Source organism: Lampetra fluviatilis, chromosome 6, assembly GCF_964198595.1.
Source record: "Lampetra fluviatilis chromosome 6, kcLamFluv1.1, whole genome shotgun sequence".
NCBI lineage: Eukaryota > Metazoa > Chordata > Hyperoartia > Petromyzontiformes > Petromyzontidae > Lampetra > Lampetra fluviatilis.
Genome location: NC_136280.1, coordinates 15,759,231 through 15,784,005, shown reverse-complemented (window position 1 = coordinate 15,784,005; position 24,775 = coordinate 15,759,231). Strand labels below are relative to the sequence as shown.

Genomic DNA, 24,775 nt, shown 5'->3' with positions numbered 1-24,775 from the left:
CAGTTTAGGAATCGCTCCGGGGAAGACGCTCACGTCACAAACTGCTTCTGCGCCGGCGGCGTCCGCGGCCGGGGGGACCCCATCGCTCGCGTCGTCGGTGGCGGCACCCGGGGTCTTCATTTCCTGGCCCGCGTCAAATCCGGCCGTCGTTGGCTCGCTCGCTCGGTGCGTGGCCCCAGCTTGCCCGAGGCCTGCGCACCGAGTCTTCGCTCCGCCGCCGAGGTCGCACGTGGCGGCCTCCGTCCTCCCGCCGCTCGCATCAACGTCGACCGTCTCTTCTTCACGCGAGCCGCACGCAGCCTTCTCGCCGGTCTTGTACGTGGATTTAGTTTCTTCACTCAAATCGAACGCGGCCTTCGGTGCCCCGAGCTCATCAGACAGCGTGATTATTTTCTCGCGCATGTCGCTCTCGGCCTTCATTTCACCGCTATCGGCCTTCGTGCCGCTCTCGTCACGCTCGGCCTTCGTGTCGCCCTCGGCCTTCGTGCCGTTCTCGTCGTGTTCGGTCTTCATGTGACTCTCATTGCACTCGGCCTTCCTTTCTCCGCTCTCGTCGCCCACGGCCTTCGTGTCGCTCTCATCACGCTCGGCCTTCGTGCCACTCTCATCGCGCTCGGCCTTCGTGTCGCCCTCGGCCTTCATGCCGTTCTCGCCGCATTCGGCCTTCATGTTGCTCTCATTGCTCTCGTCATGATCAGCCTTCGTGCCACTCTCATCACGCTCGGCCTTCATGTGGTAATCGTCACGCTTGGTCTTCGTGTGGCTCTCATCACGCTCGGTCTTCGATTCATCAATCTCATCACGCTCGGCCTTCATGTGGCTCTCATCACGCTCGGCCTTTGATTCATCAATCTCGTCACGCTCGGCCTTCATGTGGCTCTCATCACGCTCGGCCTTTGATTCATCAATCTCGTCACGCTCGGCCTTCATGTGGCTCTCATCACGCTCGGCCTTCGATTCATCAATCTCATCACGCTCAGCCTTCACGTGGCTCTCTTCACGCTCGGCCTTCCATTCCTCGCTCTCGTCACGATCAGCCTTCGTGTCGCTCTCGTCACGCTCGGCCTTCGATTGCCCGCTCCAGTCGTGCTCGGCCTTCTCTTCCGCGCTTGCGTCCCGTGCCGTCTCTTCCTCCTCCGCCGCCGCCGCCCTCGTTTCCCCGTCCCCTGTGTCCGCCGCGTCCCCCCCCCGCGTCGCCGTTCGCCTGGAGGAGCTTCCCCGCGTGCTCCGCACCCTGGGCCCTGGCCGCAGCGACGGCTTCCGCTTTACAGTTCCTCCTCGGCGCTCTGGGGCCTCCTCCCGTCGCGCATCCTGCGGGAGGGCGGGGCGCGGCCACCACGGTCCTGAGCGGAGCGCCGCCGCTCCACGTCCGCCCTGTGCGACACGGGGACAATCATTGCCACGCACCTCCACCGCCCGGGACGGCGGCGAAGGGGTTCGTGCGACCGTACGTCGCCACGTGGCGGTGTGTAATAGTACGGCGCAACGGCGTGTCTTGTTGCGTTGCCCTCTGCCGTCCTCACCAGAACGGACAAATTGGTCTCGCCGCTCCAACGAGCGGCGCTCGCCCCAATTTGGTGTCCCCTTAGCGGCTGGTGCAAATTCCACATTCCCATGGCGGGAGCTACTTTATCCATAGAACGTACACTTTCTAAGTGGTCGGGAGTTGAACTCACAAACTTTTGATCGTGAATCGAGCCCCGGGCTCTGCCTGGCTGGCCATGCCGATTCCACGTTTCATCGTCAATCCAATGTCCTCGACTCAACCAGATGCCTGCCACGTCACCAAGGGTACGCTCAGGTGTCAAGAGCACCGAGCTGAAAACTCGGTGACTGTCTCGGCCTGGTCACCATTGATCGCACGAAAACAAAAACCCGAATTATGAAAGAACCGCAATGCTAGCAGTGTACAGGCACACAATCGCGAGCGTTACGTGGGGCACGGAGACTCTCAATTTCGCTCTTTGCAAGGCCACGTGGGTTTGGAGGCCCGGTGAGGCCAGGCCGGCGGCAGTGGGACACGTGTGACCCAGTGCCGAGTAGATGGGTATGTGTGAGTGTGACCCAGTGCCGAGTAGGTGGGTACGTGTGAGTGTCACCCAGTGTGGGGTGGGTGGGTAGGTGTGAGTGTGACCCAGTTTGGGGTGGGTGGGTATGTGTGAGTGTGGCCCAGTGTGGGGTGGGTGGGTACGTGTGTCACCCAGTTTGGGGAGGGTGGGTGGGTGGGTACGTGTGAGTGTCACCCAGTTTGGGGTGGGTGGGTGGGTACGTGTGAGTGTCACCCAGTTTGGGGTGGGTGGGTACGTGTGTCACCCAGTTTGGGGAGGGTGGGTGGGTGGGTACGTGTGAGTGTCACCCAGTTTGGGGTGGGTGGGTGGGTGGGTACGTGTGAGTGTCACCCAGTTTGGGGTGGGTGGGTGGGTGGGTACGTGTGAGTGTCACCCAGTTTGGGGTGGGTGGGTACGTGTGTCACCCAGTTTGGGGTGGGTGGGTGGGTGGGTACGTGCGAGTGTCACCCAGTTTGGGGTGGGTGGGTACGTGTGTCACCCAGTTTGGGGTGGGTGGGTGGGTACGTGTGAGTGTAACCCAGTTTGGGGTGGGTGGGTGTGAGTGTGACCCAGTGTGAGGTGGGTGGGTGGGTGGCTACGTGTGAATGTGACCCAGTTTGGGGTAGGTGGGTACGTGCGAGTGTGGCCCAGTGTGAGGTGGGTGCGTGGGTGGGTACGTGTGAGTGTGGCTCAGTGTGAGAGAGTAAGAGGAGAGAGGAATTGGACTAAAGCACTCAGCTGTAGCCTCTGGGTAGACGATGAAATCCCAACAGAGATGCGTGCATTGGGGGAGCGGTGGTGCAGCGGTTATCAGACTACACTTCCATCCCAGTCATCTGGATGAGATTCCCAGCCACAAGCAACATCGATGTCATTACTAGTTTATCCTTGCTGTCCCCCAAGGTCGACTCAGCCTTAAATGAGTACCCAGCACTGGGGAGACAAGGGCAGCTGGGTGTAATGCTGGCTACCCACCCCCTCGTGCACTGTGTGGCTTTCGTAGGTGCTAACTAACAACACTTTCAGTCTTCATGGCTCGACGGGGGTACGCACGTGCGCGTGTTTGTGCTTGTACGTGTGCCCCTTTTACCTGCTGCCGATTGGACGCTCACTGCCGTCCTCCTATTGGCTGCTGCTCCCTCGGCCCGCGTGACTGCCTCGGCCAATCGTGCGTTGGCAGCTTCCTTCTCCTGCTTGCGAGACAGCGACACCGGGGCAGCGGTTCTGGCTCCCGCTCCACCTGCCGCTTTGACCAGCGCTCCACCTCCGGGTTTTGTGAGCGCTCCGTCCCCAGGCTTTGCTATGGCTCCACCTCGGGACTTTGTCAGCACCCCACCTGCAGGCCGTGTCAGCACTCCACTTGCCGCTTTCGTAATCAATCCACTTCCTGGTTTTGTCAACGCTCCGTCTCCAGGTTTTGTTATTGATCCAATTCCCAGTTTTATTAACAATCCACCCGCAGGCTTCATCATCACACCGCTCGCCGTTTTTGTAATCATTCCAATTCCAAGCTTCGTCACCGCTCCACCTCCGGGCTTTGTCTCCGCCCCGTGCCCAGGCTTGGCCACCGCCACAACTCCGGGTTTGGCCTCGAGATTGTTCCCGGTTTTGTTCGTCGATCCAGCGCCAGAATCCACCCCGAGTCCGCACACCGTTTTGACGCCCGCCGCCCCGGCCCCGACCTTGTCTCTTCCGCTCCTGCTCCCGGGTCTCGATCCACAGCGTGGCAGGATTCCGCTCCTGGTTTTGGTTGCTTCGGATGGCGCGCGGTTCTTTGAGGCGTCCGCGTTGCCGTCTCCCCGGTGCCGATGGGCCCCGGCCGTGGGCGACAACGTCGCCGCCGCCGCCGTCGCCGGCACAGCAGAGTGGGGCGCCGCGGGGACAACCGCCCTAGCGGAGGCCAGCTTCTGCGATCCTGCCGGGAGTTTGCTGGGACTGCAGAGAGACTTGTTGGAAGTGGCAGCAGCAGCAGCAGTTTTGTTTGGGCTTCCTGCCGCCGCTGCTGCTGCTGCTGCTGGCGGTGGTCTGCCCGCGCCGCCGGCGGAGGAGGAGATCCTGCAGGGACTGCCGACGGTTCTCGCGGCGCCGGCGGCGCTCTTGCTGGGGCTGGCGGCGGCTCTGGGCGAGGCACCCGCGGGTTTAGCGGCGGCGGCGGCGGGCGGGAGCCGGTGAGCCGGCACCGCGCCTCTGTGCGGCGCCGAGCCTGGCTGAGGAGCGCCGGGCGCCACGCCGCACGTGCAGCCGGCGTCGGCGGCCTTGCCGGCTCCCGCGCCGTGCCGCAGCGGCTTGGACGGGGACCGCGAGGCGGCGGCGGCGACGCAGTCCTTCTCCGCGCCGGCCGCGGCGGCGTTGGCCCCGCACGGCGCCGGGCAGGGCAGCCGCCCGTGCTGCGGGGAGGGCGTGAGCGGGCGGCGGGCGGCGGCGGAGCGCGGAGAGGACGCGGGGACGACGCGGGGAGACGGGGGGGCACGCTTACACGGCGACGTGTCCGGCCTCCGCGTCAGCGCCATCGTCGCCGGCCACCGGGCCAACCCTAGGTGGACACGCGCACACAAGCGCACACGGGCACACACGGGCACATACGGACACACACGGGCACACACGGACAGACAAGTAAGAGCACAGCCTCGTATCGAAGAGCACGCATGGACGCAATTATGTCTGTACAAACACGTACACCCATGTGCGTGCACAGAAATACGCCGATTTACGTCTCCCCATTTTACTTTGTTTCGCAAATACGTCGTCACTTTATTATGAACACCGCTACGGCCCGATTTGCGTCGCCTCAACCCCACACTCACGTCGCTAACAGCATCACTTGCCCTTTCTCGTATCTATCGCCTCTCAGCCTCAGCCTCTGCTTCCACCACCTCCCCTGTCAATCGATTTGATTGACGTCGTTTCGATATTCGTCGTCACACCGCTACAGGGACGCATCCTCGACATAAACCGGGTTATTACCGTACAACCTTGAGCACAAACACATGCAACAACATCAACGATACGAATGCGCACACGTACAATTGTGCACACAAAACACACGCTCGCAAGCACGGATGAGTTGTACAGAGACGCATAGAAACACGTTCGTTCAACTGCCCTTCCAACATTAGGAGAGCTTTTATGCACTTTTAAACATAGATTAAAAACTCATTTCTTTAGAGCTCCTTCATGTGTTTAGTTTGCCGTCCTTCCCCCGCACCTCCGATTAGCACGGTTGGCAACGTGCAGTGGGAATTAAGTTCTACATACACACACACGTGCTTGCTGACTTTCCACGTAAATACACGAATTACTTTCCCTCCCCACGCTGGCTCCCACCTGCCCCGCTGCCGACTTCCATGAGTCTGAGAAAGCTGGGAATGGCGGGCCCGCAAGGAGACACCAAGTGAGGAGGGTCACACTTGGGCGATGAGAGAGAGAGAGAGGGGGGGGGAGAGAAACTGAGAAGGTAGAGCAATCGAACCGATCAGGCCTCCACTGGTCCCGCTGACTCTGTAGCAAGGTGGCAAAGCAAAGCCTGGCACTGCTTCTCGGGGCCAAGCGGACCCCTAACCCCAAGTGGCACTAGCAAATCAGACAACGGCCTTACTTAGAACCATAACTAAACATGTCAACTAGGCACCATCCCTACCCATAACCTTGAACACACAAGCCAACCAGACCCTGTAAAAGGTGTCCATGAAGTCCTCGTCTATTTTATTGAAATCAAAGCAATTTAAGGTGAATTAAGCAAAAAAATATCATCAGAGGGACATTCACGAATGACACTTAAGCATTGGATTCTACACGAGCACCGTCAATATCTCTGCACAGATCATTGCACAACACATTTTGCAGCATCTGTGGCGTTATTTACGTAACTGCCGCCCCCCGTATACGATCTCGTAAATCGTGGAGATCTGTAACTCGTGTTTGATACCACCTCTGACTTGATAAAGCCCCGTGGCAAAGAGAAATCCAAAGAACAGTAAATCCGCAGATGGAGCAGTCCAGGGCCTGTTGCCGCTGCGTCCAGTCCTGCGATTTGTAAAATGTTCCGATTTAAAGCTTTCGTGACTGCAGGGATTCATATTCTTGGTTCTTTCGGTAAAGTCACATAGAAGGGAAATAATAAAATACAAAACAATAAAATTCTCACGATGTTTCGATCATTAAAAAAAACCGCTGTGGTTTTCCCACCTGATGGTGATTGCTTGTGTTGCACTCGAAACGTCGTGAGAATTTTATTGTTTTATTTTTATTATTTTATTATTTCCCTTCTACGTGACTTACCGAAAGAACCAAGAACTTGTAAAATGTTCGTTAAGGTTTTCCCGAACGACGTTTGCGTTGAAAGTGTTACTACAATCACACGTTCTTGTACATTCGTAGCCATAGGGTCCTGCAAAGAAACATATACACACACACACCACACACACACCATGAGTTCAATAAAATAGATGGGGACTTTATTGACACCCTTTATTTACCCACATACCTAACCACACTAACCATACAGACACATGCCACAAACCGCACTCCTGATGAAAGTTGCCAACCAGAGGCTAACCGCGCGCGGAACCCTAACCCACCCTCGGCAATGAGCCCAGTGCCATTTTCACCACGTGTGAGGTCTACTCATCCCTCTTGTCCCACATTGCTGGCACCCCTCCAGGCTGCCTGCAAACACAAGCGCACAGGACACCCACGGCCGCGGTGCCCACCCTCTTGCTAACGCAGGCACGCACTCCGCATCACTCATGGCTCAGCGGTGGCGGGAGCAGCTCGCAATCGGGAGGTTCAGAGTTCAAATCCCGGTTGGGGAGGATTGACTCAACCCCATCATCCCTACGCCAGAGGTCGCAAACGGGTTTTGATTCCTTACCCTCTGTACCCGTACCCGGCCACACCAGGGTCGCAAATGGGTACCCGTTCCCTACCCGTACCCGTACCCTACCCGAAATGAGTGACAAACGGTTACTCAACAGTGACTCACGGCCTACCCGTACCAGTACCCGGCCACACCAGGGTACGGGTAGCCGGGTATTGGGTAGAGCACGGGTATCGGGTACCCGGTTGCGACCTCTGCCCTACGCGGTTGATAAGAATAAGTACCACTTTCTGTAGAAATAAACAGTGGGCCCTCGGCATAGCAATGTGTAATTTTCTCCGCTGGCTCAGGGAGATAAACGGGAGATGAGACGGAGGCTTTGACTAAAAACTGCCTGCTGGGGTAGAGCGTCGACGACTCGGTGGTTCTCTCTGGCGGAGCGCGCCGACAATCGTAAAACGACCGCAGCAATGTGTGCTGGTAACTCTGCCATGCCGGATGCTCCGCATTACAACAGCGCTTCACGCGACTCGCCCTTGCCGAGTATTTTAAACCAAAGGTCGAGGGTGCATCTTCTACTCCGGCCGGGGTGCGAGACTGTGCGTGTTGGCGGTAGTGCCGTGGCTAGCGCCGAGCTGCCAACCTGGCCACCAGAGTTTACGCTCATGACCACCAACACCAGTGACGAATACCTGAACCGGTCTGCCCCTAGATCGACTCAGGCTCAATTGAGTACCTGGTGCGGTGTTGTAAACATAGCTACTAGGGAAACAAAGGTGGCCGGGCGTGGTGCTGGCCATGCTCCCCCCTATGTGCCGTGCAGGCCTTCATAGGTGCTCGCTAACAGCACTTGCCCCAGCAGTCTGTTAAAGGCGAAATGGGGGATATTTGTCTTTGTTGGCACAGTGGGTAGCATAGGTGGTGCATTTGCCAGCCACCGCAGTCAGTCGACCCGTGGCACCTGGGTCTGCCCCGTGATCTCCTGCGAGCGAGCCTTCGATACATCACGTGGCCTCAATCTGCACCTAGCCAGGCACAAGCGCCGTGATGACGTCACCGTCACTTAGTGGCGAACATCCCTTGTTGTTGTTGTTGCTGACGAGATTTGCATGATACAGGGATCAAGGTTTGTGGTGCGTCTAACATTCTGGAGCGTCTCATTCTCTCGAGAATATGGGATACACGTTATCAGCTTTGATATATGAATAGGAAATGTTGCCCATGGGGCTAATGCTACAACGGTCCAGGCCCAGTTAACATCGGGCCAACGTTCGGCCAATGATTCCAACCACATGCCAACGTTCACCCAAGGTTGGCACGTTTACTGGGAGGTTTCTAAACTCAACCGCAAGAAATAATGTTGATGTACTTGGCTGGACGTGAAAGGAAGTTTTAAAACGGCTTGAAAACAAATTAAGTTTCAAGTTGTTCACTTTGGTGCGTCTGCTGCTGCTCCACGGCTCCCCGACTGCCTGCTGGGACAGCGCGCGCGCCACCACGCCACAACACCACTCCCGCCCAACCACGCACGGCACACGGCCTGGAAGATAGATTCATCGCCGTCGATGGCAGCTCCACGACTCACGGCCAAGCGCTCGCCGGTTCTCAACGTGGCCTCTCTCTCTCTCGCGCGCGGAGGTCCACGCGTCTCCCCACGGGGTGAAACCAAGACGAGATTGGTACGCCGAGAGTGATGTCGCCTCGTGTTCTCAACCCCCCCCCCATCACACCGAGATCCTCGCACCGTTCGTCACCCGCATTTCACGTGTGCAGCAGCGGCCGCACACACATCCTCTCAACGTCGTGGCCTAGTGGCCAGCTCGGCTCTCCGAACGAAACGTCCTCCCTCTTCTTCACCAAGGTCCTTGAAATGAAGGATAGCGTTCTCTTATCGTCGCGCTGCTGCTGCTCCTCCTCCGTACGCCTCGACCACCAACCACCGTCCCTTCCAGCGGCGTTTACTGCCCAAGCCAGCTCACTCGCTCTTCTTAATGGCAGTCACGACGATGTCTCGAACTCACTTAAAACATTTTATTTTACAAGGTAAGGCCCACTTAGCTACATAGCCATTTTTCAGAAGCGGCCTGGCTATCATAAATGATAGCTCAACTTCGTGGCTTATCACGTGGAAATGTATTGCAGCCAAATACTCTAAATGCATGTTTCTAAGTGTGGAGGGAAAAACCGGAAGGTCCGGTGAAAAATCCACGCGACCATGGGGAGAGAGAGAGAGACACGCAAACTACAAATATACAGCAGGTGTCAGGGTCGGGACCGAACCCACGACATCCTCCATACCAGGCGAGGTAGTTAACATTTCGCAGTACGCATTTGATACGTTACTTTGCGCAATCAACTCTTCCGCCCTACTCCCATCCGCTTCTTTATTTCATTGCTTTGACCCCGGGCCGCGTTCGGACGGCTCGCCCCCAGGTTCACGCGCTCCCGCTCCCTTTTTCCAGCCGTAACCCTGCGGCGGAGGACCTTGCGAGTTGTCGAGCGAACGCGACTCGAGTTCACGTTACACGAAGGACAGGCGTCATTGTGCGTGTCACGTTCACGTTACACGAAGGACAGGCGTCATTGTGTGTGTGCGAGAGGCTCCCGACGTGGCGAGCAGAAGGACGTACGGCAAGTGGGTTCTACACCCATCTGTACGGATTTTTTTAAGCGCTATACTCTCTCAAACGTGTGAAAAAAAGGTGTCAGTTTTGTTGCCAGATAAAAAGGTAAAAAAACAATTATCATATTTTGCTACTGGCAAAGGAGGTTCAAATGGTGTAAATGCTATACCCCGAGCTCTCATACTCTGACGGTGCATTGTCTTTGAGTTGTGCGTCTTTTGGCGTCATCTGGTCCAACACCATGTGAGACTGGGCTCTAAGAAAAGCTGTCTCGGGTGTAGACCAATCAACTTCAAGGACAGTGCATACATTATCAGAGTTATGTTTTTTGTTTGCATTCCGACCGCAGGTATTGTGGTCAATGCAAACATGACTCCTTGTAAAAAAAAAAGTGTCAGTTTTGTTACCAGATGAAAGGGGTAAAAAACCAATGATCATATTTTGCTACTGGCAAAGGATGTTCCAACGGTGTACTTTGGTTTCCTTTAACACGCAGGCGTTGGTCAAATATCCCAATGCAGCAGTCCTCTTGAAAACGAGTGTGGAGACTCGGCGTGGCTTTTTACTCGCCGTTGCTTGCAATTGGTTTTCCGAAGCCTCCCTCCACATTCGCTGTGTACTGTAACATTTCTGTACATCTCGTCTTAGCGTCTGCTTCTCCCTGCCTTCGCCAAGTCTCATTACAGGTGTATATTGTTACAAGTGAACACCAAGCTTGTTGTCGTTCCACAGCATCTCCGATTAACACCGTTGGCTACGTGCGGTGCAATTACCCTGTTAAGTAGCGGTAGGAGGCTATATACAATGCCCTTATATCTATGCCCGTCACTCTAATTAGAGTGCCTGGCCCAACTTCATGCTGCTGCGAGTTTCCCATCCTGGCTTGTATTTGACTCACACTTTGTAGGGAGGCAACAGTATTCGTCTTATGGGTAGACTGGTCCCCACCATAACAATGTGGAATATCCACCACAGCACCAAGATTTTCAAATAAAATAAACACTGCAGAGTCCTCATCTTCACCGGCAATGATCGACCCGCTGCTGGATGAAGGGCTCCCCAAGCCGTCAGCATCTCTCACGGCGAGTGACCATCTCCCAACAGTCCTGCAACACGAGCGGATCGCTTCCGTGCGGGCGACATGCTCTCCTTTGGTCGCTAGCCCCATCGTTCGTCTCGACCGCAAACTTGTGTCACCCTCGCAGCAGCAGCAGCGGCGGCTTTTGGCTTAACCGTCGAACAAAGACGGTCACCGCATCGCACGCTTTCAGGTGCCCTTCTGCGGCCGTCTGGAATGCGCTCTTCCTTCCGATATTAGGAAGCCACCGGAGCTGTGCGCTTTTAAATCATGTAGATTGAAAACTCATCTCTTTAGAACTGCAATTATTACTGCAATTATTACGGTTGGCTACGTACGGCGCGAAAGAAGTTCAACATGCGCACATACGGCCACCGGCCAATTTCCCATCTGATGACCTGCACTGCCGAGAGCCACTTAGGTTTCCTCAGCAGTCCACGCGACGTCTTCGGCGTGTGTACGTTAAGCCGGGTGGTGGGGACTACGCTGCACGTGACTGGCTGCCTGTTGGGGCAGCAGCGGGGTCGGTGGATCACCAGAGATGTTACGAAGCTCCCTTCCGCTGGACGTCTACGAGGTGCAATACCCTGGCTCCCCAGCAGAAGGGAGTACAGCAAATGGACTAATCGACATCTGTTTCCATCTGTACAGAGATAGAGTGTTGCCCCCTTGCGTGTGTGGGTTTTTCTCCGGGTGCTCTGGTTTCCTCGCTTTTGTATAATAAACACCAATTCACATTTCAGTTTCAGCTTCATTGATTAGGTATAGCCTTGTGAGCCATGCGGCCCTTGACTCGGGTGCAACCGCAACAAACAAAAACATGAACAAAGGACATCTTAAAGTGACGATGCGCAACAGAAAAATCCAGGAAAAAACAGCAAAGTCTTCCGGAAAAAAACACCGTGAATCAGCGCTGTGTGCAAAACATCTCGCCATAGTGGCGAGATGTTAACTACCTCACCAGGTATACAGGATGTCACGGGTATGATCCTGACCCTGGCGGCTGTATATTCGTAGTTTGCGTGCTCTCCCCGTGGTCACGTGGATTTCTCTCCGGGTCCTCCGGTTTTTCCCTCCACATTTAGAATCAACAAGCATTTAGAGTATTTGCCCGCTATACATTTCTACGCGATAAGCTACTCCGTTGAGCTATCATATGTGGCCAGGTCGCTTCTGCAAAAAGAGCGATACAGCTCAGTGGGCCTTACCTGGTAAAATGTTAAAAAGTTTATTTTTATTTTGCTTAAAATTAAAACCCAATGCAGGGCCCTCCTGAAAGAAAAGAGTCCTGGGACTCAGTGTGGCTCTCTTCGCCAAGTAAGAGATTCACTCGCCCCTCCGTCATTCTCTCATTATAATTCCCAGTGCACAACTGTTCATGCTGCACGTTACAAGGCGTTGGTTCTTCCTCGACATCCGTGCTTCCGATCAAAGCGAGTGCAGCACAGCGAATCGATGCGACACACCGCGATAGCGCTTCTGGCGTGAAGGGAAAAAAACCTGCTCCAAGACGCCATACTGAAATCACCACATCTGGAAAACTACGGCCATCATTACCCCGTCGTTGCAGAGAATATAAACCACAAAATAAATAAGCAAACACATTCGGGTCTCCTTCACGTCTCCGTGTGTCTCCACTTACGACCCATCAACCGCACACAGCCTTCTGGAAGTGCACAATTTCAGCAGCATCGATTCATAAAAAGCAAACTCTGGAGCGATTTTTACATACAGTGTATCGTCAGCAGAGACAGGCCCATTTGAATCAACGCAGATGAACTTGCAGATGGTATAAGCAAGGTCCCTCCCTTTTACACTAGCGGGTTCCAGTTCGGCATGAAATTATATCGTGTTACGTAACTCGAAATAATATTGTGCGTGGGGAATATAAATAACAAAATAAATTGAATCCAATGCAAAGAACAATACCAAAACGAGTAAGCATGTGAAGGAGACATCAGCCGATTACTTATTCTATCGCATCTGAAACTCGACCAGTGGCACGCTCCATCACTGACCAATCACTCGCATCGTCAAGTGTCACTGCTGATCGTCACACCACCCACGCAGGGCTCATTTGAGAACGACTCTCCGCAAAGAAATCCACCGCCGTGAGATGCCGTTTAAAACGATGCCACTGGCGCAGACGAACGGCGCCTCGTCTCGGGATGCCACACGATTGAATCAGAATCAGAATATTGATTTATACTGGGAGGAATCCGATGAGCTATAAATCTCTTTTTCACAGATGTCCAGTCGGGGCAGGTAAGGACGGTACAAAACACGATAGGGGTGCAAAGTACAAGAAAGGTAAACAACTCACCCAGACACGTACAAATACAACTCAACCATCGACATCCTACCAGGCAAACCCCACTGAGGTTTTAACTTATTTTTCAGATGCAACCTGGCCACAAACAATAGCTCAAACGTGGCTTATCAGGTGTAAATTAACAGCAGAAAAATAATCTAAATCATCCCAATGCATGTTTCTAACTGTGGAGGGATAAACCGGAGGGACGGGAGGAATCCTGCGGGAATAAAGATAGCTCGTTGCCTGTGGCATGGCACCGGCAACGCAGCCTGCACCGGCACGAAGAATCGGCGCTTTTTGGCGCAAAATCGGCGGCGCGGCATCTTCCGCCTCCCTAAACCCCTCCATGCCCCCACCCACCCTGCCACGCACGGCTCGCCGGAATGCCGCCACTGCCCGTTGGAACACGGCACGAAAGAGGTTAAATTTAACGCCGCGACAGCGCGGGCAGACAGGCGGTGGAGGGGGGCAAAGGTTTTGGCAAAAGCGCAGTAAAAAAAACGATGCCGCGTGTTTTCGTGCTTAATAAAATCCCGGCGGGCCAACGCTCGCTGCTGACGGGGGCCACACACGAAACTCGAGTCGCGCCACCGCGCCGCACGACTGCTGGGTTTCTACGAGGTTTTAATTTAAACACGGCGATGTGCACATTTATACATGCCACCCGTGACTATCGAGCAAATGCCCGTGGCCAGCCACTCTACGGACAGCGGAGCATCGCACGGTCACCGGAGTTGACGAGGAACGGCCTTTGGCAACTCCTCTTCAAGAACATTCCCTCTTCGTACTCTTCACGCAAAGCTTCAGCGCGCAAAGGGTGGAGAGGACGAGAGTACACATGAGCGGTGGATTCTGTCAGCCGGGGAACGGCGTCGGCGGCACGCGCACTTGCACAGAGATCATCCTGCGCGTGAAACAGCTACCTTGCAAAAACCGCACGGAGAACGGGAGATGCGGTCACAGCAGGCTGGATGCTGCCGATGATGCACGAGTACGTGGCAGCGCTGCGAGTGTTAGTGCCTCTTCTAAAGGCGCTATAGATGCCTCCCAAACACAATAAGGAACTGGCCGATTAGCCCATTGCAGGACCCTCCTGATAACGCAACAAGCAGTAGTCTTGTGACTTAGCAAGGCTTTCCCAGGTGGGCGTAGGACTACAGTGTGACAATATTCAAGCGATGTCACCCACCAGTCCGGGAGGGTTCCATTGCGTCGTTATTAGGAAGCCACTGGAGCGATGCACTTTTAAATCTCCATCGAAAACTCATTTCTTAGGAAGTGCTTTTCGTGTTTAGTCTGTTGTCTTTCCCCTGCTCCCCCGTTCAGCACCATTGGCTACGTACGGTGCGGAATGAATGCAATATGCATGACGCATGCAGACTCTTCGCAGGAGATAAACAACCAACGATGAACAGATTTGAAGTTTTCGTTACTGCAAGGATTCATACTCTTAAGGTTTTTTCGGTAAAGTCACGTGGGTAAAATAATAATAGTAAAATAATAATAAATGAAAATAACTCCTCACTTGATACAGTAAATTTAGCTGTGACGGTCCCATCTGAAGACGGAGACTTGTGTTGCCTCCGAAACGTCGTGATTTAATCGAGTTATTTTCATTTATTATTATATTTTATTATTTTTACCTACGTGACTTTACCGACAAAACCTAAGAGTATCAACGATGAACACTCCGTGCGATTGTGATTACCGAGCCCTTGTATTATGATAACTCTCGCACGTGATCATCCACTTGATATAAAATATATTACAAATATTGCGCAAAGTTTTGTTGATATTGGGAAAACTGGCCAAATGTATCAAAGCGTTGCCCAAGACTTGGCGAAGAAAAAAGAAACCAGTGCCAAAAGGAAAGGCCTTGTCGGGAAAGGTGATTACATCGTAAGGCTGCGATGCCTTCTCACGACGTCACACGTCGTGCACACCACTGCCATCGCTAATCACACACGTCCGCGGACAAAGGCGTGTTGGAGAGCGTCACACGCAGAACCATTAGCAGTCGCAACGGCTATGGGAAGGCGTTTATCCAGCAGTGGATTTGTCGTGGCCGATGATGATGATGATGTTGGCGATGACAGCTCGCATCGTACATCTTCAACAGAAGGCCGGCCGATGCCTCGGGGTGTCTGCCTGTATAATTGAGCCACAAATTGCGTATTAATTTAAACTTATTCCCCAGAGGAAATGCAGTGTGTGTGTGTGCGCTCCACGCACTGCAGGGCCCGTGATGAAGTAGGGCCTCGCCATCTGCTACACGGAAACAAAGCAACGTCCCCGTGGCACGATGACACCTTGACGCTCTCTGGCCGCCCCTCCTCTCTGGGAGTGACATTCCCCGTGGGATTCCCACGAAGGAGACGGGGATGATAAAAACAAAAACAGGAACGGGCAGCCGACGGACACGGCACGGGAACGAACGGGAACGGGGAATCCACCACGATCGTGGGGCGCTCACGCAAAAGGGAACAGCAGCACGCTGGCTTATTAAATGAAAACAACGTGATGGGCTAACGTTTGACGCAAAGGTCCTTCTTCAGAAGGGAGAGAGAACAGGGGTAGGTCGGGAGAGGGGAGCGACACGTTGGGAGATTGTGAGGTTTTGATTTGTGCTTCGACACCACTGCCAATGCAATCCCTTCATTTCTGGTTTCATTTTCACAACAATAAACGTTTTGTGTGATCGTTCGGTAGCCCATGCAGCGCTTGTGCCAGCCTCAAATTCCCTCTGCGTGCGAGCGAGCGCTGGGCTCATGTTATGGGGGAAGGGGGGGACGTTCCAGCGGGGCGGGGTGGAACGAGAGTTCAAATTTCGTTCCCGTGTCACTCTCCACTCCCGGAGAGCCGCTTAAGGAAGTCACTCGGACAGTGAATGGGTTTCCACACCTGGGCGTCTGCCTATGCCAGACTCCGGGAACATTACCGAGTTATCCTTCTGTATTCTATGGACGGGAGAAACACCGTTCAAAAATTGTGTGTGTATGGTTTTGTGGGAGATGCGCAGCCCATTACTTCACACAAAATGCCCAGGGTTTTCTGGCAACAGCCGACCCACATTTTGTTATCACAATGAAGCGTCTTGTCCGAATACATCGCGTCTACAAACTCTCAAAGATCTGCAGAAGATGCACCAACTCGGCCCCAAGCAACAAACGAAAATCCGACGGGAAAGCGTCTCGGCACCAGTTTCATTCCGTGTGCAGTCGACGCAGGCTATATACGGCAGAACTAATTATATACTCAATCCTCTTACCGGGGAATTCTGTTACAACAGAGGTCGTGGAATCTGTCAGTCTTTACATGACCAACGGTTACCGCAGGATTTCTTAATGATCTGGACAACAGATTAAGGATTTGAACAGGGCCGCTATATTTTTGCGCATGCGGTTAAGCATCCCGGCGGCAACGCGAGATGCTGGCGCTTTTTCTAAACTCAGAAGACGATTGTCCCACATGGTATTCTTCAAACATGTGGCTCGCAGCATCCAACCTCCTTTTTAAAAATAAACCTCGGCCGCGTTGGCTGTCACTAGGAGATATCTATCAAGAGTCTTGCACATGGCAATATAAATATTCGGGAATTAACGACGTCTATTTCGTCGAGATTGACGGTATCCATATTCGTGTTTAAGGTGACACAACAATGCAGGTGGGGCCATGGGGAGGCTACCGTCCCCCACCCACCAGGAGACGTACAACTTGAGCAGATGGGACTTGAGCGGATAATCTCTTGCGACGGGTAAGCAGGCAGGCATGCGTGGTGCGTCGTACGTGAAGAGCCAGGCCACAGCCAGTCTCAGACTGTTATCTGGGGGAGGTGAGAGTGATGAATCTCGTGCAACCACAGAGCCCGCTTCTGCCGTCAGCGTGACACCAGCGCGGGAAGGTCTCCCGTGCCAGTCGCTGCACATATCTCCATGGCCCAATGAGGTGCAGCCTACAGCCTTCCCCAACCACAGACAGCAAAGCCTGGCACAGCATCATAATCACCTTTGATCCATCCACCGCTGGATGAAGGCCTCCACACATCGCTTCGATCGTGGGGATTTGTCCGAGCTGATTGAACCGGATCGGCTGTGCGCGAGTCGATTTCATAGCTCCATCTCCGCGGAGGCCGTCAAAGGCGGCCGTCATGCGACACCCGAGGGGGGGGGGGGGAGTGTTTGTGCCGCTCGCCTCGTCCCTCCCGTGAATCCACTGCTGGATGAGCACCGCGTATCTTTGTGGTCACTGACACTTGGAGCTGCTCCAAAGTTGCATTGAGGTCATTTTGGTGCCCTGGGTGGCTTGGAGAAACACGACTCTGCAGTCTGCCGTGATACACAGACACACGTAAACATATCTCCCCATCCAGCCTTAAACAGGCTGTGAGCACAAGTGCTGCTAGCGAGCACCTATAAAGCCATGTCCTAGCCGCTGGCAAGGCACACGAAGGGGTGGGTGGCCAGCACCACGTCCGGCCGCCTTTGTCTCCCGGTACTCATTAAAGGCTGAGTCAACCTCGGGGATGCCCAGCAACCGCTTCAGATATTCATCACCGAAGTTGAGCCGCGGGCGGGAATCAAACACGGAAATCCGACAGGGAAACGCATGAATACGGAATCGTCGCGCAGTGTTCCTAACCACTGTGCCACCACTCCCTCCCCCCCGCCTCTCTCAAGCAGCACCACAGCAGACAGACAGCACGAGGAGGCAACACTGCAGCTCCACAGCAGCTCCACAGCCCGCGGGGAGCTTCATGGGAACCAAAGGAGCTCTTATCTGCAAAATTCTTATCCACGGACTCTACCATCCCCCCGCACAGCAGTGCAAATTGCAATGTAGATGTGTGCGCGTGAGTGTTGTGCAAGTGCTGTGTACATATTGCACCGTGTTAGCCGTTTCTGTGAGTGTTGTTTAAACTGTACAGGGCGTTGGCCAATCCACTGCTGGATGATGGCCTCCCCACGCGGTGTGGGTCACGTGGAGGCAATTTAACCCGACAGTAGCGCCACACCGACTCGTGCTGGTTAGTGAAGACGGCAAGCAGGCGCATGCAACGTTGGAGCATAGTACACTACAACAATCCATGTTGCCGTACGTATTGTTCTCTACTGCCCACCACGTAGCCTGGCAACAGCCTATAACACCTGTTGTGAAAGGTGGTCCCACTCATCCAAGCACTATCCAGGCTCACCTCTACTTAGCTTTCGAGATATGTATGACAAGATCGGGCCCATTCTGAGTGATTTGGTTATCACCAAGTACTGTTTCTGCCGTAGATTTTTATTTTTATTTTACCAGGTAAGGCCGACTGAGCTACACGGCTCAATTTCTGAAGCGACCTGGCCACAAATTATATCTTATCGTATGCTTTGTAGGTCGGCACGGCACATGAGGGGGTGGGTGGCAGAGGTCGCAAACGGGTTTTGATTCCTTACCCGTACCCGGCCGCACCAGGGTCGCAAACGGGTACCCGTACCCGGCCGGGTACAGGTAGCCGGGTATGGGGTAGGGTACGGGTATCGGGTACCAGGTTGCGACCTCTGGTGGGTGGCCAGAACCACGCCCCACCGCCTTTGTCTCCCAAGCGGTGGTTACACACCGCACCAGGTACTCATTTAGAGGCTCAGTGGACCTAGGGGAGGCCCAGCACCGGGTTCTAAGTTCAGGTAAATCGTCGCCCGTGTTAGTGGCTGTCAGCGGGAATCGGAATTGTGTATTTGCCGGGTGCACATCGCAGCGCGCTATCCACTGCGCCACCGCTCCCCAGACACACGTGTAGCATGTATGTACCGTAGCTGCTGACTTATGACGTTGCCATACGTGTGCACTGTTTACATAGCCGTGAAACCACACGGCTCATCCCGTATTGCTGTACAGGGAGATTGAGCTCTGAGGTCCATACGGCATGCAGCCGTTTCAATACGGGCCACAAATGTGTATTTTGTTGTTGTCTATTTGTGTTGTGTTTCTCCCCTTGTGATGGGGCTTTGTCGGATGAACGTTGGGATTTATAAGGGGCACGGGGTGACCAACAAAGTCTGAATTGTCCTGTAACAAGGTTGGGCGCTGATAAGGGGTTGACCTGTTTGGGTTCGGCGTATCGTTAATGCGCGTGGGAGCTTTGCAATGTCAAGCGCCACGTGTCGCACTGTACGCGACACGTGCCGCACTGTACTCGACACGTGCCGCACTGTACGCTACACGTGCCGCACTGTACGCAGCACGTGTCGCACTGTACGCAGCACGTGTCGCACTGTACGCAGCACGTGTCGCACTGTACGCAACACGTGTGTATTACACGTGTATGACACGTGCATAGTAGTACACGTGTTGTCAAGTGCATGAGCGCGTGTGCTGCAGTACGTGCAACATTTTACCATCCACGTGTGCATTCGAATACACTGCGTATATACCATCGCGTTGGCGTATTTACTGCGACGATGCCGTGAACACGCATGTTACATGACACATGTTATACCGAACTGTCTGTAGGCTGCATATGCATTCAAAGTACGTGCACGTGGCATACGAAGTATCGTAAATACACGACGCGTACTCTGTGTTACAGCCCTTTGTAGGGCATGAGGGGGGGGGGTCATTTGACCATACTTCACCGCGCTGGTCAGTGCGGGTTCGGTGAAGCCGAGAGCATACATAGTACGGTACAACAATGGACGTGTCTGCAATGCCACCGCTGCCCACAACGTGAATCCAGCACCTTCTTTACCGCACAGATGGGGCACCAATGCTAGAGAGGGGGGGGGGGAGTTGCTAGCCAGGCTCATAAGCCCCCCACGCCTTGCTGAGCTTCTGACATCGCGCGATTGAATCGTTGGCAAACGCCGCCGCGTACGGCTCGTGTCAACAGGCGCGTGTGTGTGTGTATGTGTGCGTGCGTGTGTGTTTGCGTGTGTTTGTGTGGGTGTGTGCTGGTGGGTGTATGTGTGTGCGATTATGTGTGTGATTGTGTGTGCTTGTGTGGGTGTGAGTGTGTGCTGGTGTGTGTGTATGTGTGTGTGTGCGCGATTGTGTGTGCATGTGTATGTGTGCTGGTGTGTGTGTGTATGTGTGCTGGTGTGTGTGTATGTGTGATTGTGTCTGGGGGTGTGTATGTGAGCGCCGGGTGGCTAAAGCACAGCAAGTTGGCACAGTAGGGGGCACAGGTGGTACATCGGCCACTCGTCTCAGTCAGTCGACCCGTGGCACCTGCCGGGTCTGCCCCGTGACCTCCTGCCCGCGGGCATTCTACACTTAACGTGGCCGCAACGTGCACCTAGCCTGGCACAAGTGCCGTGGTGACGTCACCGCCACAGTGGCGAATGGCGGTTGTTGTTGTGTGGGGAGCGGTGGGAGAGCGGTTAGCGCTACGCTGCGCTACGAACCTGGCTACCCGGGTTCGATTCCTGCTCACGGCCAACACCAGTGACGATTATCTGAACCGGTCCTCGGCTTCCCCTAGGTCGACTCAGCCTCAAAATGAGTACCTGGTGCGGTGTGTAAACATCGTCGCTCGGGAGACAAAGACGGCCGGGCGTGGTTGCTGACCACCCACCCCCATCACGTGTCGTGCCGGTCTTCATCGGTGCTCGCTAACAGCACTTGCCCCTACAGTCTGTTAAGGCTACAAGGGGGGTCTTTGTCTGTGTGTGCGCGCGTGTGCCATGCGACTGTGCACACAATGATCACAAAGCTCTCTCCCCCACCCCACCCCCTGAACAGACTGATGGCGCTGAGTGGTGGTGCGAGCGAGTCTGCACCTACGAAGCACGGCATGAAACACGAGGGCGCCTTGGGTGGGTGACGAACACCACGCCCGGCCGCCTTTGTCTCTCTCGGTGGCGGTGTTTACACACCGCGCCAGGTGGTCATTTGAGGCTGAGCCGACCTAGGGGGTGGGGTAAGAGCAGCGCGCTAACCACCACGCTAACCACCACGCTACCCCTCCCCACTGTGCAAACAATACACACAGACACACACACGTGTTTACACACACACACACGTGTTTACACACACACACGTGTTTACACACACACACACGTGTTTACACACAGACACACACGTGTTTACACACACAGACACACGTGTTTACACACACACACGTGTTTACACACAGACGTGTTTACACACACACACAGACACACACACGTGTTTACACACACACACAGACACACACACGTGTTTACACACACACACGTGTTTACACACACACACGTGTTTACACACACACGTGTTTACACACACACGTGTTTACACGTGCGGCGTCGAGTGTGCACACACGCCCATAGTGAACACGCCGTGTGTAGTGTATCACGGTGCGTGGTGCCAACACGTGTGGTTTACACGTACACTGATGGGAGCGGTGGCGCAGTGCTTAGCACACTGGGGGAGCGGTGGCGCAGTGCTTAGCACACTGCGTTACGGATCCTGGCAAGAGACGAGAGAGTTGCGATTCCCGCTCACGGCCACCAACATCATCAGTGGCAGGCTGGCAGCGAATATTCAAACCTGGCGCGGTGTGTATATAACGTCAGGACTAGGGGAGAGACAAAGGCGGCCGGGCGTAGTGTTGACCACCCGCCCGTTCGTGTACCGTGCCGGCCCTACAAAGGTGCTCGCTAACAGCCCTTGCCCCAGCAGTCAATGGAGGCTATCGGGGGGATCTGTGTCTTTGTAGGCCGTGTTACACGCCGTGTGTGTGCACGTACACACACACGATGCTGTGTACACGGTGCGTCAGAGGGCACGTGAACGGAGAGGGGGGGGGGGCGCTCCATCACCATGACCCCCCCCCTCCAATCTCCATGGCCCCATCACCATGGCCCCCCTCACATCACCATTGCCCTCCTCCCCTCTGATGCCCACCTCACCACGTCCCTCACCATGCCCCTCACCACCCTCACCACCCACCCCACCACCCTCACCATGCCCCTCACCATGCCCCTCACCACCCTCACCACCCACCCCACCACCCTCACCATGCCCCCACCACCCTCACCATGCCCCCACCACCCTCACCATGCCCCCACCACCCACCCTCACCATGCCCCTCACCCCTCACCTCACCCCTCACCACCACCACCACACGCTCCCTCACCATGCCCCTCACCACCACCACCACACGCTCCCTCACCATGCCCCTCACCACCACCACCACACGCTCCCTCACCATGCCCCTCACCACCACCACCACACGCTCCCTCACCATGCCCCTCACCACCACCACCACACGCTCCCTCACCATGCCCCTCACCACCACCACCACACGCTCCCTCACCATGCCCCTCACCACCACCACCACACGCTCCCTCACCATGCCCCTCACCACCACCACCACACGCTCCCTCACCATGCCCCTCACCACCACCACCACCACACGCTCCCTCACCATGCCCCTCACCACCACCACCACACGCTCCCTCACCCCTCACCACCACCACCACCACACGCTCCCTCACCATGCCCCTCACCACCACCACCACACGCTCCCTCACCCCTCACCACCACCACCACCACACGCTCCCTCACCATGCCCCTCACCACCACCACCACACGCTTCCTCACCCCTCGCCACCACCACACGCTCCCTCACCATGCCCCTCACCACCACCACCACCACACGCTCCCTCACCCCTCACCACCACCACCACCACACGCTCCCTCACCATGCCCCTCACCACCACCACCACACGCTCCCTCACCCCTCACCACCACCACACGCTCCCTCACCATGCCCCTCACCACCACCACCACCACACGCTCCCTCACCCCTCACCACCACCACCACCACACGCTCCCTCACCATGCCCCTCACCACCACCACCACACGCTCCCTCACCCCTCACCACCACCACACGCTCCCTCACCATGCCCCTCACCACCACCACCACCACCACACGCTCCCTCACCGGGCTCGCAGCGCAGAGTCGCGTCCATCTTCTCCCGCGATCAGCGCGGCGGCATCGCGGCAGCGGCTGCCGATCCCTCGCAACCTCCTCCTCCTCGTCTCGCTGTTACCTCTCTTATCGCTCCTCGCGTGGATGATGATGCTGCTGCTGCTACTCGCGTCTCCCTGGCGCGCACACTGAGAGGGCTCCGTCACCACCATCCCCCTCACCCCTCCCCTTACCCCTCCCCTCATCTCCCTCACCCCTCCCCTCATCCCCCTCACCCCTCATCCCTCACCCCTCCCCTCATCTCCCTCACCCCTCCCCTCACCCCCCTCACCCCTCCCCTCATCCCCCTCACCCCTCCCCTCATCCCCCTCACCCCTCCCCTCATCTCCCTCACCCCTCCCCTCACCCCCCTCACCCCTCCCCTCATCCCCCTCACCCCTCCCCTCCCCCCCTCACCCCTCCCCTCACCCCTCCGTGTTGATCCCCGCGAGCGCGCGCGCGCTCTCTGTCCCCCCCTCACCCCCCACCCCTCACCCCCATCACCATCACCCCCCCCCTCACCCCCACCCCCCACCACCATCACCCCCCCTCGCCCCCCACCCCTCACCATCACCCTTCCTCGCCCCCACCCCTCACCCCCCAACCCCCACCCCTCGCCCCCCACCACCATCACCCCCCCCCCCCTTGCCCGCACTCATCCTTACACAGCAGGGCGAGGGGCGGGGCTCCGAGGGGAGGGGCGCGCCCGGAGGGGGGTGGGGGGTAGCGGTCACCATGGAAACAGCCGGGATCGGCCTCCCTCACTCCCTCATCGCGGCTCCTCCCCCTCCCCCCCACTGGCCCCTCCCCCCACAGGCCCCTCCCCCTTTGGCCCCTCCCACCGCGTCACAGCCCCAATAGTGTACACAGTGTGGGTGTGTGTGTGTACTCACAATAGTGTACACAGTGTGGGTGTGTGTGTGTACTCACAATAGTGTACACAGTGTGTGTGTGTACTCACAATAGTGTACACAGTGTGTGTGTGTACTCACAATAGTGTACACAGTGTGTGTGTGTGTACTCACAATAGTGTACACAGTGTCTGTGTGTGTACTCACAATAGTGTACACAGTGTCTGTGTGTACTCACAATAGTGTACACAGCGTGTGTGTGTGTACTCACAATAGTGTACACAGCGTGTGTGTGTGTACTCACAATAGTGTACACAGTGTGTCTGTGTGTACTCACAATAGTGTACACAGTGTGTGTGTACTCACAATAGTGTACACAGCGTGTGTGTGTACTCACAATAGTGTACACAGTGTGTGTGTACTCACAATAGTGTACACAGTGTGTGTGTGTACTCACAATAGTGTACACAGTGTGTGTGTACTCACAATAGTGTACACAGTGTGTGTGTGTGTACTCACAATAGTGTACACAGTGTGTGTGTACTCACAATAGTGTACACAGTGTGTGTGTGTGTACTCACAATAGTGTACACAGTGTCTGTGTGTGTACTCACAATAGTGTACACAGTGTGTGTGTGTACTCACAATAGTGTACACAGTGTGTGTGTGTACTCACAATAGTGTACACAGTGTGTGTGTGTACTCACAATAGTGTACACAGTGTGTGTGTGTACTCACAATAGTGTACACAGTGTAGTGTGTGTGTACACACAATAGTGTACACAGTGTGTGTGTGTGTACTCACAATAGTGTACACAGTGTGTGTGTGTGTACTCACAATAGTGTACACAGTGTCTGTGTGTGTACTCACAATAGTGTACACAGTGTCTGTGTGTGTGTACTCACAATAGTGTACACAGTGTCTGTGTGTGTACTCACAATAGTGTACACAGTGTCTGTGTGTGTGTACTCACAATAGTGTACACAGTGTGTGTGTGTACTCACAATAGTGTACACAGTGTCTGTGTGTGTACTCACAATAGTGTACACAGTGTGTGTGTGTACTCACAATAGTGTACACAGTGTGTGTGTGTACTCACAATAGTGTACAC

The 24,775-nt window shown here is 55.2% G+C and overlaps 1 protein-coding gene across 1 annotated transcript; it reads right to left on the bottom strand.

Moving 5' to 3' along the window:
* Window positions 1–1,054: 1,054 nt before the first annotated feature.
* LOC144933200 (uncharacterized) lies at window positions 1,055–22,986 on the bottom strand. The gene is made up of 3 exons (XM_078857835.1): window positions 22,786–22,986; window positions 3,139–4,581; window positions 1,055–1,374 (listed from the first exon to the last, which is right to left on the bottom strand). Exons 1-3 carry the CDS (start codon window positions 22,811–22,813, stop codon window positions 1,055–1,057), a joined length of 1,791 nt encoding a protein of 596 aa, XP_078713961.1. The 5' UTR covers window positions 22,814–22,986.
* Between the last annotated feature and the right edge of the window lie 1,789 nt (window positions 22,987–24,775).